Here is a 24,228-nt window from a genome sequence, read left to right as displayed (position 1 = left end):
TGCAAGGGCTGAGGGACAGTCAGCATTAGCCCAGTAAGAGAGCCTCCTCCCATGCAGCCGGCAGGTGGGTGCCATTTCTCCTTTGTTGAGCCCGCCCCTACAGGCCAAATCTAATCTGATTGGCTGGTGAGCGCTGCTGCTCCACCCTGCTGACTCAGCGGACTTGTTCAGACCCAACTGGCACACCACTAGCAGTACTTTCTCCGTGAGCAGCCAGCCCCACCTGTATTGCACTCTTTCTTAGAAAACTATCAGAGTTCATGGGCCCCAGGTGAGCGACAACTGGCCTCAGTATGCTCTGAGGCCTTTGCTGAGTCGCTTCAGGCTCAGGACTGGCACCAAACCAGAGTCTACATTAACCTGGTAACCACAACTCTTGCCACTCTAGTGACTCTGTGAGACCCTGCCTCATCCAATTTGTGTACCACAGAGTCTTTTATCAGTGGCTGAACCTTAAGGGAGCCGGCAGGTGGTATCAGGCCTTGGGGTATCCGGGCTTTCTGAAGAGCTACCTCAGGCCTGGTACTGGGAGCAGCTGTCCTTGGTTGTCAGCATGGCCTCTCCCATGTGTCTCTAGGTTTAACACAGGCAGCGAACAACTGTGGATCACGTTGTAGCTCCTACCAGGCAGTCCCCAGTGAGACTCAGGCAGTGGGTGACCCGGGCCTGCACCAGAGGCCCTCCTAAGAGGCCCCAGAACCCACATACTTGGAGGTTGGTTTCAGACCACAGCAAAGCACCATACAATTAGCCCCACAAGTGGCATACCCAAAGGGCAGTCTCAACAGGCATCAGAGCCCACTGGGGTGAATCCCACTCAGTGGGGTAAGCGCCTTGCACAGCAGCCCATAAGCTGGACATGGTCAAACCCCACAGCCAGTCAGCCTGAGAGCCAATCTTACCCACAAATGTGCCAATAGCAATCAACTATAACAGGAGGGCACACACAACCCACACAAGGGACATTTGAAGCAACCAGAGCAAGTGACCAGGGAGACTGTGCCAGGGAACCACAGGACACCTAATACATAAGGCCATCCGGCCAAGACTGGGAGACATAGAAGATCTACCTAATACATAGAAACAAACACAGACAGGCAGCCAAAATGCGAAAACACAGAAACACATCCCAAATGAAAGAACAGGAGAAAACTCCAGAAATGGAAAAAAGCAACCTACCAGAGACAGACTTCAAAACAATAATTATAAGGATGCTCAAGGAACTTAGTGAGAACTTCAACAAAGAGATTGAAAGCATAAAAAAGGACATAGAAACCATAAAAAAATAACCAGTCAAAAGTGAAGAATATAATAACTAAAATGAAGAATGCACTAGAAAAAATCACCAGCAGACTAGATGAAGCAGAGGATCAAATCAGTGTTTTGGAAGACAAGATAGCAGAACATACCCAATCAGAACAGCAAAAAGAAAAAAGAATTTTTTTAAAATGAAGAAAGTTTAAGAGACCTCCAGGACAACATCAAACATAATGACATTCACATCATGGGGTGCCAGAAGGAGAAGAGAGACAGGAAGAGACTGAGAATCTATTTGAACAAATAATGACTGAAAACTTTCCTAACCTGGTGAAGGGAATAGATATACAAGTCCAGGAAATGCAGAGAGTCCCAAACAAGATGAACCCAAACAGGCTGATACCTACACACATTATAATTAAAATGGCAAAGGTTAAAGACAAAGAGAGAATCTTAAAAGCAGCAAGAGAAAGTCAACTAGTAACTTATAAGGAAGCTCCCATAAGATTGTCAGCTGATTTCTCAACAGAAACTTGCAGGCCAGAAGGGATTGGCAGAAAATATTCAACCTAATAACACTACAACCAAGGGTACTCTACCCAGCAAGGCTATCATTTAAACTTGAAGGACAGATAAAAAGCTTCCCAGACAAAAAAAAAAAAAAGCTGAAGGAGTGCATCACCATCACACCAGTATTACAAGGAATGTTAAAGGGACTTCTTTAAGATCAAAAAATAAAAAATAAAAATTATGAATAATAAAATGGCAATAGCTACATATCTACCAACAGTTACTTTCAATATAAATGAATTAAATGCTCCAATAAAAAGGCATAGGAGGACTGAATGGATAAGAAAACAAAACCCTTACATATGCTGCCTACAAGAGACTCAATTCAAATTGAAAGACACACAGAGATGTAAAGTAAAGAGATAGAAAAAGTTATTTCATGAAAATGCAAATGAAAGAAACAAAGAAGGCTAGGGTTGTATTACTTATGCCAGACAAAATCTTTAAAACAAAGGCTATAAAAAGAGACAAAGAAAGACCCAGTAATCCTATTTCTGGCTGTTTATCTAAAGAAACCCAAAATGCTAATTCGATGGGACCTATGCATCCCTATGTTTATTGCAGCATTTTTTACAACGGCCAAGATGTGGAGGCAGCCTGGGTATCATCAATGGAAGAATGGATAAAGAGGAGGTGGAACATATATACAATGAAATATTGGTGGCTCGGCCATGGATGGGAATGGGTTCTCACCATCTGTGATGGCAGAGATGGACCTGGAAGGTACTGTGAGTGAAATGTCAGACAGAGAAAGACAGATGCAATGTGATTTCACTTAAATATGGAATCTAAAAATGAAAATAAACAACAACAATAACAAAAGACCAGAAACAAATTCATAGTTACAGAAAGAATTTTGAAGTTGCCAGGTGGTAGGGGATTGGGATGGAGGTGAAAAAAGGGGAATGGATTAAGTACAAATTGGTAGTTACAAAATAGTCACGGGGATGTAAAGTGAAGCATAAGGAATACAGTCAATGATATGATAATAATTATGTATAGTGCCAGGTGGGTACTAGTCAGGGGAATCACTTCTTAAATTATATAAATGTGTAACCATGTGCTGTACACCTGAAATTAATATAAAATAATATTGAATGTCAGCTGTAACTGAAAAATTTAAAGGGGGGCGGGAAAGATGAAGGGCAATATTCCCAGGTATAAAACAAATAAGCATGGGGATGTAATGTACAGCATGGATATATAGTCAGTAATATCGTGGTAGCGTGGTACAGTGTCAGATGGTCGCTGGACTTATCATGGTGATCACTTCTTTAGGTATATAAATGTTGAATAACTATAGTGTAGACCTGAAACTAATAACACTGTATGTTAGCTATATTTTTAATAAAAATCTTTAAAACATAAAAAAAAGGAGAGTAGTGATCACCAGTCAGTTGCAGCTGACAGGGGTTCAGAAGTAGGGCTGCAATACTGAGGAAAGATAATGTTTATTCAGAATGAAGGAAAAATACTGCTAAGAAAAGGTACACACTTCAAAACTATTTTCAAGAGTTTGTCTGTATAATTATGTTTACTTTTTTCGACCTTGAAACTAAACATTAAGAAGTCAGGAGTTAGATAATGTCAGGAGTAGATAACCTCTGGGTGACCTGGGACACCTGAGCAGCTCTGGGCAAGGCTGCAGTGCCCTGGGCCTGTAGACACTCTTCTGTCCTTTTGAACTCTCCTCCTGTGACACAATCACATCCCACCCAATTCTTGGTTAGGAATTCATGCTTGATTTCTCTATTCTTATTTGTTACAGTTAGAAGTCTAAGATGAGTACAACGTATGGTAATGATCAATTCGAATGTCGGCTGGGCTAAGAAAATTAGCCTGGCCTAGAACTAAATTAGTACGAGTATTACTCAATTCAAGCAACTAATAAGAGTACCTCTCAGGGTCGGCCAAGTGGCGCGATGGTTAAGAACTGGCTTGGGACACCAGAGGACCCCGGTTCAGATCCCACGTATGAGGGCCAGTGACACTGCCCTCCACAGCTAAGATGCTGAACAACAGCTCAACCTGGAGCTGGGCTGCCATAAGTTGCCTGCAACAGTGTAGGCTGCAGCCCCTGTGGCAGTGGGTTGCCATGGGCTACCGTGTGTAGCCAGCAGCCAGCGTGAGCGGCCAGCAGCCGCAGTGAGCGGCCATCCAGAAGCCGGCGACTGATCTGCCTCACCCGGGAAGTGCGCAATGATGGTGCCAACTTGGGCCAGTGAAGCAACGTCCTCCACAATTAGACTGAAGAACAAAACAACAGCAACTTGTCTGTTCCCCTTCCCCCAATTCCCCAGCACTGTTCCCATCCCTCCAATTCCCCAATTAAAAAATAATAATAAATAAATAAATAAATAATTTAAAAAAAAAGAGTACCACTCAGTGAGTGAGAATTATTATAAACTGAAGGAAGTGTAGGTTTCTACACAAAATATTTCCTTTTAAAGCTGTTTAGAATTAAAGTCTTCCAGAAGCTAAATGTACAATTTTCCACTTAAACACATGACGTATTTCTCCCCAAATTTAAATATCATCTTGGTACATTTTTAGGGGCGTTGCAGATTATTTATTACCTGACACTTAAGATTTATGTACCTTAATCCTGAAATTTACTCTAAACTTCTTAGCTAAGTAGGGTATAGGATCTAAAACATTAAAATTTAAAACATGTCAAGTTTATGCAAACATACATATTGAGAAAATGTTTTGTACTGCTTTAATGAACCACTTTATTATGGTATGAAGAAGGAAGTCGTGTTTGACTATAAATCACCTGAAATAATTTATTGCATCATCGATAAATACAGAGGAACGACAAAGTAGCAGGAGTAAGAGTGATCAAAAACAGTGAGAAAGCTTCTTTTTAAACTGGGAGACAAAGCATTTTTTTTTAACTGCTTGGCATAAATAAAAATGTAGTAGAGAAAGAGAAATTGATGCAACAGGACCAATTTTAGAACAATGTCCTTGGGTAGATAAAAGGCCATGACCTTGGAACTCAAGGAAAGATCCGTTGGTAAGTTCTCTGGGTTTGAGGGTCTTCTTTGTTTTTTGGTTTTTTGGTGATTTGGGTTCTTTTTAAAGTTTGTTTTTACTTCCTGTATATCCTCCCCTGGAAGCTAGAGTAGCTGCAATCAGAAAACACTAACAAATTCCTAACAACAACAACAACAGAAAAAGCCCAAGAAGATCCTGCTGCTGAGACTGCAGGGCGCAGCCCTGTAACCATAGTCTTTCCCTAGGGAGGTCAGCAGAGGCGGAGCCTGTGTTGATGCAGGAAACAAAGCAAAGTGTTAAGCTTCATGAAAGCTCAGTGGCAGGTACACAATTTTTAAATTATACTATATATATTATAAAAGTATATATAATATACTTTTCAGCATAGTTTAAATTTTCACAATGAAAAAAGATAAGCTGCTGCATGTTTAATTATGTTACTGGCAACAAATAATTATTCAAAAACTTGTGACTAGAAATACAAGCAGAAGTTATATATTTCAAAGCTTTAAGAAACCATAAACGCTATGTACATCAATCCTCTCATTTCACAGACTGATTCCTGAAGGTTGGAACAACTGTAAATGATATAGCTTGCTCTTCAGTATTTTGGTTTACAATCAGCACTCTATCTCTGATAACTCCAGGAAAATTAGAGGTTGGCAATTAATTTCCCAACGGAGCCTACAAATATGAGCAAAATGGATATAGAGAAGAGTCACTTTTCTTTATGCCTCTTCACTTTGCATGAATTTGGTGGACCTTAAGGTGAATATGAGGCTGTTCATATTCTGGCTCCAAATTCTAACTATGGATGAAACAAAGGCATGAAAACAAAGAGAAAGGAAAAGCTGACATTTTTTGTTGTGTTAAGGTAGTTTGACTTCTATAGTGAGGAGAGAAAAAGAGAAAAAATATTTAACCAACAATAAAGTATATGTAATTATTTAATATGAGTAAAGTGTTCAGTCATTTAAATTATCTTATGCAGTATGCACAAAGGAAAAAGAAAATCTAAAAAAAAAAACCCAGAAAATTAAAAATGAAAGATAAGATAATAACACCAAAGACTAGAATAAAAAATAAGAGCTAAGTAAATCTATAAAAACAAAACAGAAACAAAAAAGTAATGATATAATGGCAACATTAAATATAACAACAGAATCAGAAAATAAAATAATTAAAACAACAGAAGACTGAATCAGTGCTATGCAGGTCAAATCTGAAAAAGCCTCCCATATTGAACAGAGATGAAAGTCACTGAAGAGGAATATTAGACATAGAAATTTTCAATACACACATGTCTCATGCTGGAAAAGCAGACAGCATAACAAACTGAAAAGAAGCACATATATGTTAAATATATGACCAAAAAATCTGTTGAAAACTGAAACCTAAATAATGAAAGGATATACCGTGTATAAAAGATTTAAAGAATCCATCATTATTCATAAGAGTCTAAAAGTAAAAACAACTCAAATGTTCATCAGCTGGTGAATAGTACACAAAATGCTGTATGTCCACACAATGGAATATTATTTGGCCACAAAGAGAGATGAGGTACTGAAACCTGCTATAACATGGATGAACCTTGGAAACATGATAAATAAAATAAGCCAGTCACAAAAGGCCACATATTCCATGATATCTTTTACACAATATGCCAGAGCAGAGAGATCCACAGACATACAAAGTAGGTTGCCAGGGGCTCAGGAATGGGAGAATGAGAAGTGACTGCTATCTGTACTGAGTTTCTCCCAGGAGTGATGAAAAGGTTCTAAAATCAGATAGTGGTGATGGTTGCACAAATCTGAATATACTAAAAACCATTGAATTGTTCACTTCAAAAGTGTGAGATTTTGGTAAGTGAATTATATCTCAATAAAGCTGTTATTTAAAATATAGTATAGACATCTAGGCATATCAATGTGGGCATGTGCACACATGTACAAACGCGCGCGCGCGTGCACGCACACACACGCACACACACACACACACACACACACACACACTCACATAAACCAATTAGCTATCTACAAAGAAAAATTAGGCAAGATGCCAAGTGTTCTTAAGTAATAATATATCTCAAAAGATAATATAGATCAAAAGACTGGAACAATATTTATGGAATATGTATACCCAGCTATGCTGTCTACATAGAAAAAAACATAATGATTTTCAGGTAAGCACAGTCTTAAAAGTATCTACATAGTCATCCTGAAAAAAATCACACATACCCATTCTACAGCTAAGAGACAAATGCAAATATGAAAATGCCATAGCAAAACGGTCTGGCAGTGAATAGATGACAGATTTCAAGTTGAATAAAATAAGGAAAAGTTATGTTTTTATGTCTAAAATCAGGTTGTTTACCAAGAAATATAAAACAACTAAAATGATACTAAAATAATAAACTACTTCAGTATGTAGCCAGATATACTCTAAAAATATTAACACCTGCAGCTCTTACTTTGAGCTATTTTATTACATTAGGGATTATGCCTCTCCCTCCTTCCCCCCCAAAAAACTGCTTAATTACTGTAAATACATAGTTGGCCCTAATATAATGGGTTGTTAGAAAAGTCATGACGTATTTTTTTCTGTTTTTCGTTGCAAAAACATGTCATGACTTTTCCGACAACCCAATATAAGATCTTCAGGCCCCTTTCAACACCTATCCTTTGCTTATAATAAAGCTTTCCTGAGAGTATAGAGTGCTTGAGTCCTATAAGGCTTTTCAGCAATTTTGAGCACAAGATAATGTGGAAGTTTAAATAAAAAATGATGTTGAGAGATAATAAGAGAAAGACAATGAGGCAGGTGAAAAGGTATTAAATGGATCAAGTATTGAATAGAATGCACAGGATTTCAGTGAAAGATAGCAACAAGGAGAGGTAGAATATTGCTTCAAAGCAGATAAAATTTTCAAACAGTAAAGCAAAGCAATTATTTGTTAGAACAAAGCAGATACTACTCCCATATCTAGAGTCTAGGGTATCGACATTGGGAAAGAAAAAACACTCAACATTTCCCTTAGGGGACTGACAGGTTTCCGGGTAAAGCAAGATAACAGAGTTTCAAAAAGAGAATAAGAATATACTTGGTAATTTAAGTTTTAAATAACAATTTTTTAAGGAAAAAAAAATACCCAAGAAGCAATGCGCATACTTCACTCTTGGAGTTTTGGTTTTTAAATACCGTTCTCCAATATAAGGAACCATGGCTTCTTGGAAAAATGGCTAATTCCAGAGCTAGGGCAGGAAAAACACAAGGTGAGTCTAAAATACCTTACAGTGCCAGAAAATTAAGTATTCAGAAAATGATGGCGACACATCAAGCGGACACAATTGGGCTATTTTATGTAGGTTACTTGAGCTCAATGAGAATCAATGGTCCAATGGGGATAAAACTGCCTCTCACATGATTGCTCGGTGGGTTAAACATAATTATGTTAGTGTGTATTTGGCTAAGAGAAGACTGTCTAATAAAGTAAAGGCATTCAGTAAATGTTGTTTCACTTTCTTTATTCACTATATTGGCTCTGAATGAATTTTAAAAGATTTCAAAAGTCAGATTCTCATATGTTTATTTATAGACACTTAGATATTTGTTCATAAATATATTAGGTCAAGGTCAGATATTTAGGAAAGGATGCATGTACATTTGACAACCACATTAAGAATCCAAATATGTGTTCAACAGTGGCAGGTGTGTAAGTACATGCATTTGCCATCTTAGACAACTGTTTAGTGAATGATAAAACTTACATGAATATAAGTTCAAGTACATTCACAGTCTCAATATCTCAGTCGTACAGGAAGTCCTCACTTAACATTGTCCATATGACTTTAAGCAAAAGGAGGCATAAGGAAACCAATTTGCCCACAGGCTAATTGGTACAGACAGAGCTAAGTTCCTACAGCATATTTCTTGTCTCAAAAACATTGCCAAACTTCTAAATAAAGAACCAAAACACTCCTAATATTAAACATTGAAATAAATGTGAGCTATATATACTTAAGAAAGATTAATAAAAACAAGTAAGATAATTATTTTCCAACCCTCTTATTCCAGTTCAGGATCACCAGGGGTCAGAGCCTCTCCTGGCAGCTCAGGGCACTAGGAGGAAACCATCCTGGACAGCCCGCCCTTCCATCGCAGGGCGCACCCACACACACACACCCACCCTCACGCACACTGGGCCAGGGAGACGCACCAGTTCACCTAATGTGCACGTGTGTGGGATGTGGGCGGACACTGGAGCACTGAGAGAAAACCCACACAGACATGGGGAGAACGTGTCAACGCCACACAGTGCCCTGCATCAGAAATTGATTTTTTTTCTCAATAACGTTATAACAAAACAATGTTGAATGAAAAGATGTTATTCGAGGACCTGCTGTATTTAACATGTAGCTCCAGTAATATGCCTCAGATAATAAACTAAAATGGTCTCTTTCCTGCTCTGTTGCCCTCACCAAGCTGTTTGGCACATTGCAAGCAGACTGATTTTTTTTTATTATTAAAATTTAACGTTTTGCTCTCCTCTTAACATTTTTCAGTGGCTTCCCATTTTTCTTACAATAAACACGAAACTCCTTACATGTCTATAAAGCACTGAATGATCTGGATCCTGCAAAGCTCACACCCCTCATCTCCTTCCTCTCTTCACCCAGTTCTATGTGTTCAGTGTTAGTGTCTCACCTGCCATGTTCACGCGAACCCAGGCCTCTGTGCACGCTGCACCGGCTGCTGCTGCTTCTCCCCACCCTCACACCATCAGCACACCACTAGTAAGTCATCTTGCACATCCGAACTCCATCATTGTCCTGCCACACCCAATCCTACCCCCCATCTTATAATTAGCTCAGTCTCTCCTGCCGTCTATTTCCAAAGCATCTAGAATTCTCATTCGGAGTTCTTCTGAGAATCACATTGAGGTAATTATATAACAAGTTTACTATCTATTTTCTCTACTAGTTTATAGGCTTCGACATAGCAGAACACGTTTTATTCACTATCCCCAGAGTCTAACACAATAGTCAATAAATATACGTTGAATAAATAAACAGAAGTGGGTCCATTCCAACAACCAACACTCTTTCCAAGCTCCAACTAAGTAACTCTTCAGTAAGTAAATTAAGGAGAAAAAGCATGTCACCCTTGTGATTATTAAGTGAAATAATATTAAATTGTTTTCACATAATAAATATTCAATAAATATTAGTTTTCCTTGCTTGCTGAACATTACTATCCATACTTACAGTTATTAACTAAGAATTTCTATAGAGCTTGGAATATTTAGAAAAATCCCAAAGGTAAAATCTGTTGCAGGAATTTTGCAAGTTGAAAATTTGCTAGATATAATATCACCAAAAAAGCACAAAACCTTTATTATCCACAATCTGGAAATTACTGATGGTGTAACCCAGGTTATACACTTAAAACTCATGGAGTTTTAGTTTCTTCATCTTCATGAATAAAGGGATGGACTGTGCTCACCAATGCCTACACATCAATGATTCTAATTAGGGGTTTTGTATAATATGCCATGACCTCTTCAGAAGCTACCTTCCTTAATAGTACCTCCACGTAGCTAAACTTTTCATTATTCTGCAATGACATTTGGGAATTTGCTTAGATATTACTTGAAGGAAATGCGTCATAGGCTAAGCAAAAAAAAAAAAAAGCTTGAAACTCATTTTTATTTAAATGAATGGCTGATGCTCAAAAGTTTTTCAATAATGAATTGTACTACTTTGGGTAAATAAATTGAAAAATAAATGTAAAGCAACTTTTATTTGATAACCTATAACATGGTCTCCAAATATTTTTGGTCAAACACCCCATTAATCAACATAACTGCTCATTCAGCCATAATAGATACATATTCACTTATTGATTGATAATTTGTATGTGTACTACCATTATATATTTACTGACAGCCTGCCTAAGAATCATACACTTTTCTAACTATGAGTTCCAACATGAGAAGATCCTGGGTCCAGAGACTTTCATTCTAGTGAGTAAAGAAAACCCACATTCAATTAAACAAACAAGTGAGATAATGTCCTACTGTGGAAGTGTTAGGATGGGGGAAAAAGGTTATCATGATACCTGAGGGAGTCTGTTTTAGCTAGGAGGGGAATATTAGCTAGAGATGAAATATTTAAGATAGAAATGCAAAAGCCACAATCTAAGATAAAATTTGAGATATCTAAGAACAAGCAGATTAAGTCATTAAGAACTTCTATAAAAAATAAAATGCCATATAAATTCCCAAATGTTCAAATCTAATCCTAATATCTATTTGTTCATTGATTCCTATACCAGTATGGGAACCTGTACAGAGTTACAGTATGTTTGAATATCCATATTCTTTCTTACATAATTTTACTTAATATTCTAAAAGTCTATTATTTAAAATAGACTTGAAGGTGATTTATTCTAATGCATACCCTTCAAAAAACTGAACTGAATGAAATCCTAATTGAAACTGCATAAAATGTATAAATACTGGTAAGTATATTTTTATATGAAGACTTCTCATTTGAGAAAATGGTATGAATTGTTTATTGTTTAGATCGTGTTTTTATTTCCTTCAACATGATGTTTTTATTTTATTCATTTAAAAACATCTCTCCGGTTAAATGCACTGCCCTAGTTTTGTCACCTGTGGTCAAGAGTGTGGGCTACAGAACCAGACTGCCTGGATTGAAACTGGCTCCGCCATTTCCTAGCTGTGTGATCTTCTACAAATTAATTAATTTCTCTGCTTCTGTTCCCTTTAATAAAAAACGGGGATAATAAGTGTATCTTTCTCATTTGAAATTTAAGTAAGCTAATACAATAAAAACAACGTAGGATTGCCTAGCGCACTAAGTGCTCAATGAAGGTTAAGTAGTATTTGGGCAAAGATTATGTTTAATTCAGTAAATGATGCTAAATAATAAACTATATATCTGTGAGAGAAAAAAGTTGTTCGCAGTAAGAATATTACATATGTTATAACCTCTTTTATGCAAAAATGTTCTCAGGACCTGATATATTAGAAAGGCATGCAGTGCCTTCATTAGCTTATTCAGCATTTTCACACAAATAAGGAACTATTTACCCCCCCTGAACTTGGATCCGGCCCCGCCCCAGGTTACAGGCTTAGTGAGAACAGAGCACAGGCTGTCAGCCCTCACCCTTCCTGTAGCTGATGCCTTTGCAGAGCACACAGAGGACACAACTCCACCTGGGAGCCCAGGTGGGAGGTCTTCAGACGTTTTTATTTTCTTCCTTAAACTATGTGGTTTTTAGAAGTTATTTTTACAATGAGTCTATGTGATTTACATAACCAGAATAATATAATGCTTATCATAAATACATGGTCAAATAAATTTTTTATCTCTCTTCTAGATTAATTCAATAGCAGTTTTTTCTTTCAGCTATTTTTACCTTTCGCATAATTGTGCATATTGTCCTTCATTTTAGAATATGAAAAAATATTAAATAATTCTGAAATAAACATCTCAAAAGATTAGGCTATAACTTCCGGAAATTTAATAAAAACATTGATGAGTCAAAGAATAAGGTTAAAACGCCAACCCTGTGGCTCATTTATGTTTTGTCAGGTAATCTTCAATCCATCATGTCTTCAATCTATGAAATATAAGAATATTTAGAGTTCATCAAGGTCATTTCTGCCCTATTTGCAGATGGACCAGCCAGATCCTATTTATATAGCTATTTATATTCAATGATTTAAAAATCATATAAAACATTAACAAACAACAATACATCTAGTTTAAAACAAAAAAATTTTATTCTGTTTTAGAAGAAAATATAGATTACACTAAATATAAGGTTAATTCAAGTTTTAACTGCTTTATTGTTTTCTATGACAGCATTTTAAGTAATTAAATTGAGATTGATGTTTTTTTAATTCACAGCTACAGTAATGTTTATTAGAAATATTGTCTCTCATTTATCAAACCAAAGAAAAATCAAATCCAGTAAATAATATGCTTATAATGTTTTTCAGCCAAAACATAAGCATTAATTAATCAATAATAATTAAAGGGTTTACAGTGAGATGATGGATAAATACTTTTTTTTTTTACTAAAATAAACTAAGGTAAGATGTAATCAGTGGTACAGGTGATCACTATGTAAGTTGTAATTAAATTCCTTACTCTCAGAAAGACGAAGTATTATTATCATCGCAGAGTTGCACCCTGAACTCTCACCAGCAATAGAAGAAATTCAAAATAAAACATTAATATTTCAAAGAGTAAAACGTGAAATAAGCCAAAATATGTTAGATTACTTGGAAATGTACTAACGCACAATAATGAGCAGTTTGGGTATTACACAGAGTTAAAGAATTAATATAGTAGTAGTCTAAAGTAGGTGATTGCAGAAAGTGACATTCTGTACTTTAATTCTACTCGTTGAAAATATATCATCTATGTAACATTTGCATAGTCCAGTTTTTCATCATTATAATTGCTGTCATAATTAAAAAGAAAGCATTTAAGGAAAAAAGGAACTACACAACTTTGGGACTACTACTTTTTTATTTGCAGAGATAATCTACGTAATTCAATGTTGACCAGGGTCAATCAAATTAGATATAATTGCTAGAAACCTTTCTTTTTTTTCCCATGTGAATCATGACAGCTTTCTAATACACTTCGTTTTTGGTTTTAAACTGATGTTTAAAAAACTTACTAAGACTCTCCATAGGACACAACCACTGGTGTATTACTTTCAATTAAGTTAACACCATATTGCAGTCAACTGCTTTAAGTTACAGTGTGGGTCTGCATTTTAAAATTCACTCTAATCTTTAAAATTCAGAATAGTTTCCATTAACACTATTACAAGAACTATTGACCTTTCCTTCTTTTAACACCATTTTTTTCAAATGCTATTAAGCTATAAATGTCTTATAACAAATGACAAGGCTGCCATCTAGTGCTTTATGACTATTCCTTTAACATTTTTAAAACAGTGAATATCCTATATAAATCTAGAGATGAGCTATCCAATATGGTAGCCACTATCAGATGTGGCTATTGAGTAATTGAAATGTGACTGATTTGAATTGAGATTTCTGTAAGTATAAAATATACAAACTGTATTTCAAACACTTAATTTGAAACAAACGTTTAAAAAGATATGCTGTTACATAAATGACATATTTTAGACATGTAGACATGAAAATATTATTTAAATTAATTTCACCTGTTTCATTTTACTTTTTAATGTAGGCAGTAGAAACTTCAAAATTAGTATGTGGCTCACATTATATTTATATTGGACAGAAGTGATCTAAGAAAATTTACCTTAATCTTAAACATAAAAGGCTTTTAAACATTAGCATAATTCTTCTAAAAAATGGAATATAATTTATATGTGTGCATAAGTTTAACTAGTTACTCCTTTGGTACACAATGAAAGCTAAAGATTCAAAAAGAATCAAAGAAGAGTTTCCAATTTAAAAATATCAGAAAAATTATATCTGTAAAACATCCAGGATGTTTAAAACAGCAAAATGAATGTGAATAGAGAATAAATTTAAAAGACACAAAACATAGACAATTTGAGTATCAGTAAGGATAATAATTGCAACTAGAGATTAAGACATTTTGAATATGCATGTGTTCATACGTTTATGATACAAAAAAACCAAAAACTTAGTGGTCCCCTTTGATAGATACCAAACAAACAATTTCCTTACTTGAAACCTTGTAAATAAAAAGAAGACTATAGCATTTATCATACCTTTTCTATATGAATTATAGCAATGAGTAACCAAATATATTGGAGAAAATTGTTTTTACCAAAGTTTTCAAATCAAGAAATAAAGAAGGAATTCGAATATCACCGTTTTGCAACCCCCAGTCAATTATGTTCTGAACATTGCGCTTTAGTCTCTGCTAATAATGTAAAAGGAAAGACTAACTAGCAAGCATTATGTGCTTCTGCTTGATGAAGAACACAAAGCACCTATGAAACAATGTTTCCTCTAAAATCAAATCTGAATCTGATTAAACCTCTAAACCAGAGTTTCTCAACCTGAGCACTATTGAAGTTTGGGACGAGGTAAGTCTTTGTTCTGAGGAGGCTGCCTTGCACATTGCAGGATGCATAGCAGCATCCCTGGCCTTTATCCCCTAGATGCCCTTAAGACCCATGCCCATGCACAATTACGATAAGCATAAATGTCTCCAAACACTGTCAAATGTCCCCTAGGCAACAAAGACACGTTAATAAGATATGGCATTTTATATATCCCAGTCTTAATAAAACTAGAAATATAATTGCAAAATGGTATTTAAAATACTTCATTTGAAATTAAGAAAATTCTTACAAAGACATACAAAAAGGTAAGAATTAAACCATAACTATGTAGAAAAAAAAATTAATAAGAAAACTTATACCAACTGTAGGCAAAAACAACATTTTAAAAATAAATTACTACAGACAAAACCTAAAATTGAGGTACTACAAAACAAAGTAAATGGAAAGAATGAATAAACCCCAAATCTCATGCTGTAATACAGCAATGAATAAACAAACAAACAAACAAACAAAATGAACAAAAAAATAACCAATAAAAAAAAACAAGAGAGATTTTGATGGAATTTAGCTAATTTTGAAATTTACTTAATAATATTTTTAACTATTCCTGTTTCAAAAGAAGGTAGTAACCTCAAATTCATTTTCAAAAGCTATTACCATACTTACAAAATATGAAGATAAAAAAGGGTAAAAAATTAGTAAAAGGTCATTTCATTAAAATAAAATAATGTAAAAATATAGTCTGTATTCATTTATATTGAAAATAATCCCAAATAAAATATAAAAAAATAATATTTTATGGTGTTTCAAATAATATGCCATGACTATGTTTTGTTTACCCCCAAATGAAAAGATGTTTAACATTAGAAAATCTATCAATGCAACTTCACATTTAACAAGATAAAGAAGAAGCCATTCATGATGAAATCCTGCAGCACAATAATATAGATAAGAATTTGATTAACCTGATACAGGGAATATTCTATAAACTATAGCAAACTCTCGACTTGACGGTGATATCTACTACCATCATTTTGACACAGTACTAAAATAAAGATCCCAACCATCCCAATAAGAGAACAAAAATATTGGAAAGTGAGGAAAAAAGTGTCCTTATTTGTATGCAATATAATTCGCTACATTTAAAAATAAAACAAATCTATAAATTTATAATTAATAGTTAATAGAAGTTGATGAATATCAGATCAATTTACTAAAATGAATTTTATTTTTAAATATCAAACATAAATAGAAAATGTAATTTAGAAAGATACTATTTAAAATAGCAATGAAAGTACAGTAATACCTTGATTTGTGAGCATAATGTGTTCCGGAAACAAACTACTTGTATTGTAAGACATCACTCGTTGACCAACGTTAAAATGTATTAGAATTGTTTGCTTATCTTGTGGAACACTCGCAAACCACATTACTCACAATCCAAGGTTTTACTGTATTAGGAAATTACTATTTTACGTATCTAACAAAACATGTTTGAGACATGGACACATGAAATTGAGCTCAATATTATTAGTCATAAAGAAATGTAAATTAAAACCACAAGATACTATTACACCTATTCTATAACAGCTATAATCAGAAAGACAATATGAAGTGTTGGTAAGGATATATAAACCAAAATATTTGTAAATTGCTAGTGGAAATGGAAAATGGTACAGCCATGCTATAAAATCATTTCGCACTCTCTTTAAATGTTAAATATAAGATTATCGTTATGATCTGGCAATTCTACTCCTAGAAATCTACCTTAAAAAACTGAAAATACACGTCCACACAAAGACCATCTGAATGTTTATATCAGCATTTTTCATAATAGCCAAAGCCTAGAAATAATCCCTATGTCCTTTACCAGGTGATGGACAAAAAAAGTGGTATACGTAATATACCATTTGCTTATTAAGCAAGCAAAATCAAAACACCTAATGATTGAATCTGAATCTGAAAAAAAAACACATGACATAAACAAACATCAATTCCTGATAAAAAATACTATGCGAAGTAAGAATAGAAGGGAATTTCCTCAACCTGATGAAGGCATCTAAGAAAAACCTCCATCACGCTTAATGGTGAAAGCTGACTGCTTTCCCTCTAAGATCAGAAACAAGACAGAATATGTACAGGCTCACCATAGCTTGTCACATGGTACCAGATATAGTAGCCAATGCAATCAGGCAGGAAAAAGAAAGCATCCAGAAAGGAAAAAACCAAACTCCATGATTTGCAGACCACATTATTGTCTATGTAGAAAACATAATAGAAGCTACAAAAATGGTACTTGAAATAAGTGAGTTTAGCAAACCTGAAGGATATAAAGACAATATTAATATCATTTGTGGTTGTATATAACAGAGGTAATCAGAAATGAAATATTAAAAAATAATATTTATAAGAGCATCAAGAATATAAGACATGTAGGTATAAATCTGACAAAAAGCTGTGAAAGACCTGCACCATGAAAACTACCAAATAAATTAAAGAATAATTTTAAAAAAAAAGATATATACTGTTAATGGGTTAGAAGACTCACTGTAGTTAAGATATCAGTTCTCCCCAAACTGATCTATAAACTAAACACAATCTCATTTCAAATCCTAGCATGTGTTTTTGTGAAAATTGATAAACAGATTCTTAAATTCATGTGTAAACACAAAGAAAACATAAAATACGTTTGAAAAGAGAGAACAAAACTGGAGAATAAATATTACATGGTTTCAAGACTTATTGTAAAGCTAGAATAATTATAACTGGCAAAAAATAGACAAATTAATGGAACAAAATAGAAAGTTCAGAAATAGTCTTATATAGTCTTGTACACATATGTGGACAACTGATTATCAACAAAGGTGCAAAAGCAATTCACTAGTTAACAGACAGTCCATAAACAAATTGTGCTATAACATTTGGATATCCATATGGAGAAAAAAAATTTTATTTATTCCTTAAAATATATATAAATGTTGACTCAAAATGGACTATATGCTTAAATGGAAAAACCTAAAAATATAAAATTTCTAGAAGAAAATATAGTGGGAAATCTTTTGACCTTAGATTAGGCTAAGATTTCTCAAAGGAACAAATTGATAAATTGAACTCCATCTAAATTAAAAACTGCCATTCACAAAAAAAGGAAACCAAAAAAAAAGAAACAAGAAAAAATAAAAATAAATAAAAACTGCCATTCAAAACAATACTCTTAATAGAGTGAAAACACAAGCCACAAAGTAGGAAAAAATATTTGCAAATCACATATCAGGTAAAGAACTTGTACCTGTAATATATAAAGTGTAGGGTTGTCGGAAAAAGTCATGAAGTATTTTGTCTGTTTTTCAAAGGTCATTTATTTATATAAAGAACAAAGAGCAATCAGTGATATATTGCCCGTTTTGTTCGATAACCTTTTGCCACCTTTCAGTGAGCTTCATAATTCCTCGTTCATTGAAGGACCTGTCTTTATTTGCGAAAAACTGAACAAGGTGCTGATTTACAGCCTTATCTGAATTGAACGTTAAACCACACAAGTTTTGAAGAGGGTGAAACAAGTGGAAGTCTGACAGTGCAAGGTCAGGCGAGTATGGTGGGTGCGGCAACACATCCCATCCAAGCTCCGATAATTTTTGATGGGTGATCAAACTTGTGTGTGGTCTCGCGTTGTTGCGATGGAACACAACTTCTTTACAATTAACAAGCTCTGGATGTTTCTGGATGATGGATTTCTTCAAACTGTCCAAGTGCTGACAGTACACATTTGAATTGATTGTTTGGTGTCTTGGTAGGAGCTTGAAAAACATGACACCTTTAAAATCCTACCATACTGCGAGCATAACCTTCTTCTGATGAATGTCTGCTTTCAATGTCGTTTGAGGCGAATCATCACATCGGGACCAAGACCATTTTAGCACATATTGTTATAAACAATCCACTTCTCATCACCAGTTATCAGTCGCTTCAAAAAAGGATCGTTTTCCTCACATTTAATGAGCATATTGCAGATGTTTATACGCGCTGTCAAATGAACTTCTTTGAGTTCATGCGGAACCCAAATATCGACCTTGCTTACGTATCCCAGCTTCTTCAGCTGGTCGTGAACGTTTGAATGATGGATGTTCAATGTTTCTGCAATCTCTTATGTCGTGTAATGTGGGTTTGACTCGATCAATGCCTTTATTTTGTCATCAACCTCAGTGGGCCTCCCTGACCAAGGAGCGTCATTGAGATCAAAATCACCAGCACAGAATTTCGTGAATCATCGTTGGCACTGACGTTCTTGTAGAGCATTGTCACCGTAACTTTATGCAACTTTTCACAAGCTTGACGCACGTTCTCCCCTTTACGGAAGTAAAACAGTGAAATATGGCGAAAATGCACAGTTTGATTTTCCATCTTCAACTTGTAAAATCTCCAAAACTCAACAAAATCGCTCAGTTTTTTTTAGAATGAAGCTAGAACTGTCAGTTGTCAAATGACATAGCGATAACATAGATGCGAATGACTCCAGTACTTCCAAAAATGAACTAGCACCATCTGTTGCAAAAATGCATCATGACTTTTCCGAAAACCCAATACTTTGAAAACTCAATAATATGAAAACAAATAATCCAATTTAAAAAAGTGGGCAATGGATTTAAACATATTTCATCAAATAAAGTATACATATGGCAAATAAACACATGAAAAAATGCTTACATTATTAGTCAACAGGGATATGAAAATAAAGTGAGAATTAGAAACCATTAGATGCCTATGAGAATGCCTAAAATTAAAAAGACTAATCATACAAAGTACTGAGAGATTTGGAAGAAGCAAACCTTTCATACACTGCTGGTAGAAATGTAAAATGGTACAACCATTTGGGAAATAGTTTGGTTGTTTCTTACAAAGTTGAATACACTTCTACCATCATATAATCATTACCCAATGAAAGTATCTTTCAATACAAAATCAGTGCAACTTTTTAATAATGACCAAAATTGTCCCCTGCAAAAATCTATCACAAAAATTTCTATGTTCAAAATTTAATCATAATGAAAAACATTGCATTAAAGTTCAGCTAAGTGTACTCAAGTTCTGTATTTTGTTCCATGTACAGAACAAGATCTATTGCTACATTAAGCTTCAGAGTAGAAAAAAATGCACCAAATACAATTAAGAAAATATAGCAAAAAGACATTGATTGCCTTTATATGGAGTTGCATAATAAGATTTAAGACATAGAAATGGTAACATAATAATGACAGCATCAGTTATTCATAATGAATTTTATAATCTACAAAACCACCTAAAACTAATAATCCAAACCAATTAATTAAAATTTTTAAAATGCAAATACTTACAATAACATGTTCCTCTAAGTGGATTACCAACATAGCGATTTTCAGAGTCACATCTGTAGAAATACAAAAACTCATTTACTATTAAACAACAAAATTCAAAAGTCTCATTTTTTTCTTAAGCAAAAAATTAAACTATATTAAAACACCTTTAAAAACTATAGCATTAATTGAAGTTTTAAAAACAAATCTTCAAAAGAATTAATGTAGAAAGCCTATATACAAGCATGAGTGAGAGAACAAGTAAGTGGAGAAGACAAATAAACATGCATGACAGGAATAATAGGGGATGTTGCAAGGCAGATGGGATAAGATTATGAATTTTGGGATATATAGTCTTCCTTAATAGTATGAGAAGGAAATAAAAGTCTGGATTAAAATATAGAGTCATTTGTAAGTAGAGAAAGAAAATTGTGAAAATTACTAAATCCACATCATTTTTTTACTTCTGGTATTCTTTGATATTGCCTAACAGAGATATAGCTTGGTTTTGCATAGTGCTATTTCCTAGAAAATCCTCCAAAATAAATTATAAAATGTATACAACAGGGTAACTAAATAAAGTGACTTAATATTTACATTATATGTAAAAGTTTAATAGATGAGATAGACCTTCTGAAAACGTCTTCATTTTTAGTAGTTAGAACAGAGAAATAATTTTAATGCATACATATTTCAATTAATGAAGGACCAACCAGTTGAGAATAATAACCTAATCAGGTTACATAGTGAATGCATTTTCAACCATGCTAGTTTTTGTATTCATGTAAAAAATGAGTTGAAGAGTAAATACTTTTCTATAGTAACTACAAAATTAAAGTAGAAATATGATAACTCTTTATACCACTAACTTTATTCTCTGTGAAACTAAGAAACTTTGGGAGTTAGGTTTTTTTCTGTGACTTCCCCAAAGGCTACTTTTAAAATATGTGCTATATAGTGGTTTTCTAGCTTTAGAAAATCATCATACTCATTATTGCTGGATTAAGCACTTCACAATCTGTATTATTCCTATACTATTGTACCTTCCTATAGTGTCAGCTCCTTAAATCCCATCACTTTGTACCAAGTATATATGTATGAGGTCAGAAAATGAAGTTTGCAAACTCATCCTAAAAAAAGTGCTACATACCTCATTGCTGAATATCACTAGAGTCACCTTCAAAGTACTCTCCTTGGGAAGCTATGCACCGATGCCAGTGCCTAATCCACCCTTCAAAGCAATTTGGAAACTATTTTTCTGCAATGGCCATCAGAGCTGTCATATTAACTTGATGTCCTGAATGTCATCAAAATGTCTTCCTTTTAATATAGCCTTTATCTTTGGGTAAAAAAAAAAGTCACTGGGGGCCAGATAAGGTGAGTAGGAAGGGTGTTCCAGTACAGTTATTTGTTTACTGGCTAAAAATTCCCTCACTGGGTGAGCTGGTGCATTGTCGTGATGCAAGAGCCATAAATTGTTAGCAAAAAGTTCAGGTCTAACTTTTTCACGCAGCCTTTTCAGCACTTCCAAATAGTAAACTTGGTTAACTGTTTGTCCAGTTGGTACAAATTCATAATGAATAATCCCTCTGATAGCAAAAAAGGTTAGTATAAGCATTCACAAAACAATGGGTGCATGTCACAAAAACACAAGAGCCAGCATGAACTAGCTCCCACTGGCCAAATATGGGATATTTAGATTGTCAAATGTGGAGTCCAGCAGTGAATTATAAACCATTAGGGAAAGTAAGAAGTCATGATTTCATAGCAAAAATAAACTAATGGTGGAGAAGGGGGAGATCTCGCTTCTAGGAGAATGCTAAGGACGCACTGCTAAATGCAGAGGAGTACGGGAGATGGTAATCATCAGAGCAATGACTGAGATCAGGCAAGAATAATTAATTTTTTCTTCTAGTAAATATGTCATGTCCTATCAGATAAATTTGTCTCCAGTCTAATTCACTTAAAAAAAGGCAAAAAATAAAGAATTCGGGTATAATTGTCATCTCTGATCAAAATCCAAGACCTTATTTACTAGTGAATGCATTGTAATAGCAGAGTCACCACCCACAGGAAAATATCTTCATTGCGAGGGATGAAATAAATGGAATCTCAAATAAATGTATGTATAAATGTATCACTTATACCCAATACTGTGCTATGCAAACAAATGACCTTCCCATCTCATTTCCTACATGCCAAAACCAATTGATAAAAATATTTATGCTAATCTATGAGGTATGACAATTACGCCCTCAAACTTGTTGCAAAGATATTGCTCACCTCTTTTGCTATCAGAGGGATTATTCATTATGAATTTGTACCAACTGGACAGTTAACTAAATTTACTATTTGGAAGTGCTGAAAAGGCTGCGTGAAAAAGTTAGATGACCTGAATTTTCGCCAAGAATTCACGGCTCTTGCATCACAACAATGCACCAACTCACACGGTACTGTCTGTGAGGGAGTTTTTAGTCAGTAAATGAATAATTGTATTGGAACACCCTCCCTACTCACCTGACCTGGCCCCCAGTGACTTCTTTCTTTACCCAAAGATAAAGGAAATATTGAAAGGGAGACATTTTGATGACATTCAGGACATGAAGGGTAATATGACGACAGCTCTGATGGCCATTCCAGAAAAAGAGTTGCAAAATTGCTTAGAAGGGTGGACTAGGCGCTGGCATCGGTGCATAGCTTCCCAAGGAGAGTACTTTGAAGGTGACTCTAGTGATATTCACCAATGAGGTATGTAATACTTTTTCTAGGATGAGTTTGCGAACTTAATTATCCAACCTCGTATTATAAATAAAATGAACTCATGTACTGAAATGTTTGGCATAGTCATTATAGATTTTCATGTAACTTATATAATAATGTGATCTGGAATCAAGAGTATCATAATCTTCGATTTCATTATAGACGTCATAAATAAATGCAAGTTAAAGTACTGGAAAGGAGGACCTCACAAACAACTATTTTCAACAAAAGAAGAGAGCATTATTACAAATAAAGAAAATTCTAAATTATTTCTTAAGGCAATTGTGCATACATGAATATAAAAAAATCAGATTAATAAAAAAATGTTTTAAACTGTGTTTTATTCTGTAACAGACCACTGTGTTTTGTAATACAAAAAGTAAAATTTCTTTCTAGACTAGAGATTACCTTCATAGTTTGAAAGAACTTAAAGTATGCAGTAGATATTTTGTACAGAAATATATAATTTAGTGAACAAAATAATAATTAGATATATCTGTACTAGTTATCTAATGCCAAGTAAGAAGTTACCACAAACTTAGTGATTTTAATCAACACATATTTATTATCTCACAATTTTTGTGTCAGAGTCTCAGCATAGTGGGTCAGGAGTCTGGAATACTTGGGTTCTCTGATTCAAAGCCTCAGGGAGATGCATTCAAGGTATTGGCTGGAGCAAGGGTCCTCTGCAGAGCTGCAATCAAGGTGTCAGCTGGGGATGGGCTTTCAGCAGAGGCTTGAGTGGGGATGTCCCTACTTCTAAACTCCCTCAGGTTGGTGGCAGAATTTATTTTCTTGCAGCTAAAGAACTGAAGGCCTTTGTTTCTTATGAATGGCTAGAGGCTGCCCTCAGCTCCTAGAAGATGCCATCAGCTCCACCTACTTCTTTCAACAGGGAGAATTTCTTTAGAGCAAGTCTTTTGGCAAGACACAGACTTAAAGCATATTCATGGAAGTGACATACTATCACCTTTATCATATACTGTAACATAATCATAGAACTGATATCCCACCACCTTTGCCATATTTTCTCGTTTAAAGGCAAGTCACAGGTCCTACCAACACTCAAAGGGAATTATAAAATAGTGTGAATACCAGAAGTCAGAGATCATTGGTAGTCATTTTAGGGTCTTCCCATCATAATACTTTGGTTATATGTAAATTTTTTTATTATAATATATAACAGTATATCTATTCTAGATATGAACATGTACTAATCTAATTCACATAATAAGTA

At 34.6% G+C, this 24,228-nt stretch overlaps 1 protein-coding gene across 8 annotated transcripts in view; it reads right to left on the bottom strand.

The window, feature by feature from the left end:
• Positions 1 to 24,228, bottom strand: part of ATRNL1 (attractin like 1) — a 625,874-nt gene that overhangs the window by 421,839 nt on the left and 179,807 nt on the right. For all 8 annotated transcript variants that reach the window (XM_019660096.1, XM_019660098.1, XM_019660101.1 and 5 more), the window contains exon 21: positions 20,253 to 20,305. In XM_019660096.1, coding sequence (XP_019515641.1) covers positions 20,253 to 20,305 — 53 coding nt within the window. The remainder of the gene's footprint in view (positions 1 to 20,252; positions 20,306 to 24,228) is intronic.

Source organism: Hipposideros armiger, unplaced genomic scaffold (assembly GCF_001890085.2).
Source record: "Hipposideros armiger isolate ML-2016 unplaced genomic scaffold, ASM189008v1 scaffold_311, whole genome shotgun sequence".
NCBI lineage: Eukaryota > Metazoa > Chordata > Mammalia > Chiroptera > Hipposideridae > Hipposideros > Hipposideros armiger.
This window is presented reverse-complemented; position numbering and strand designations above follow the sequence as displayed.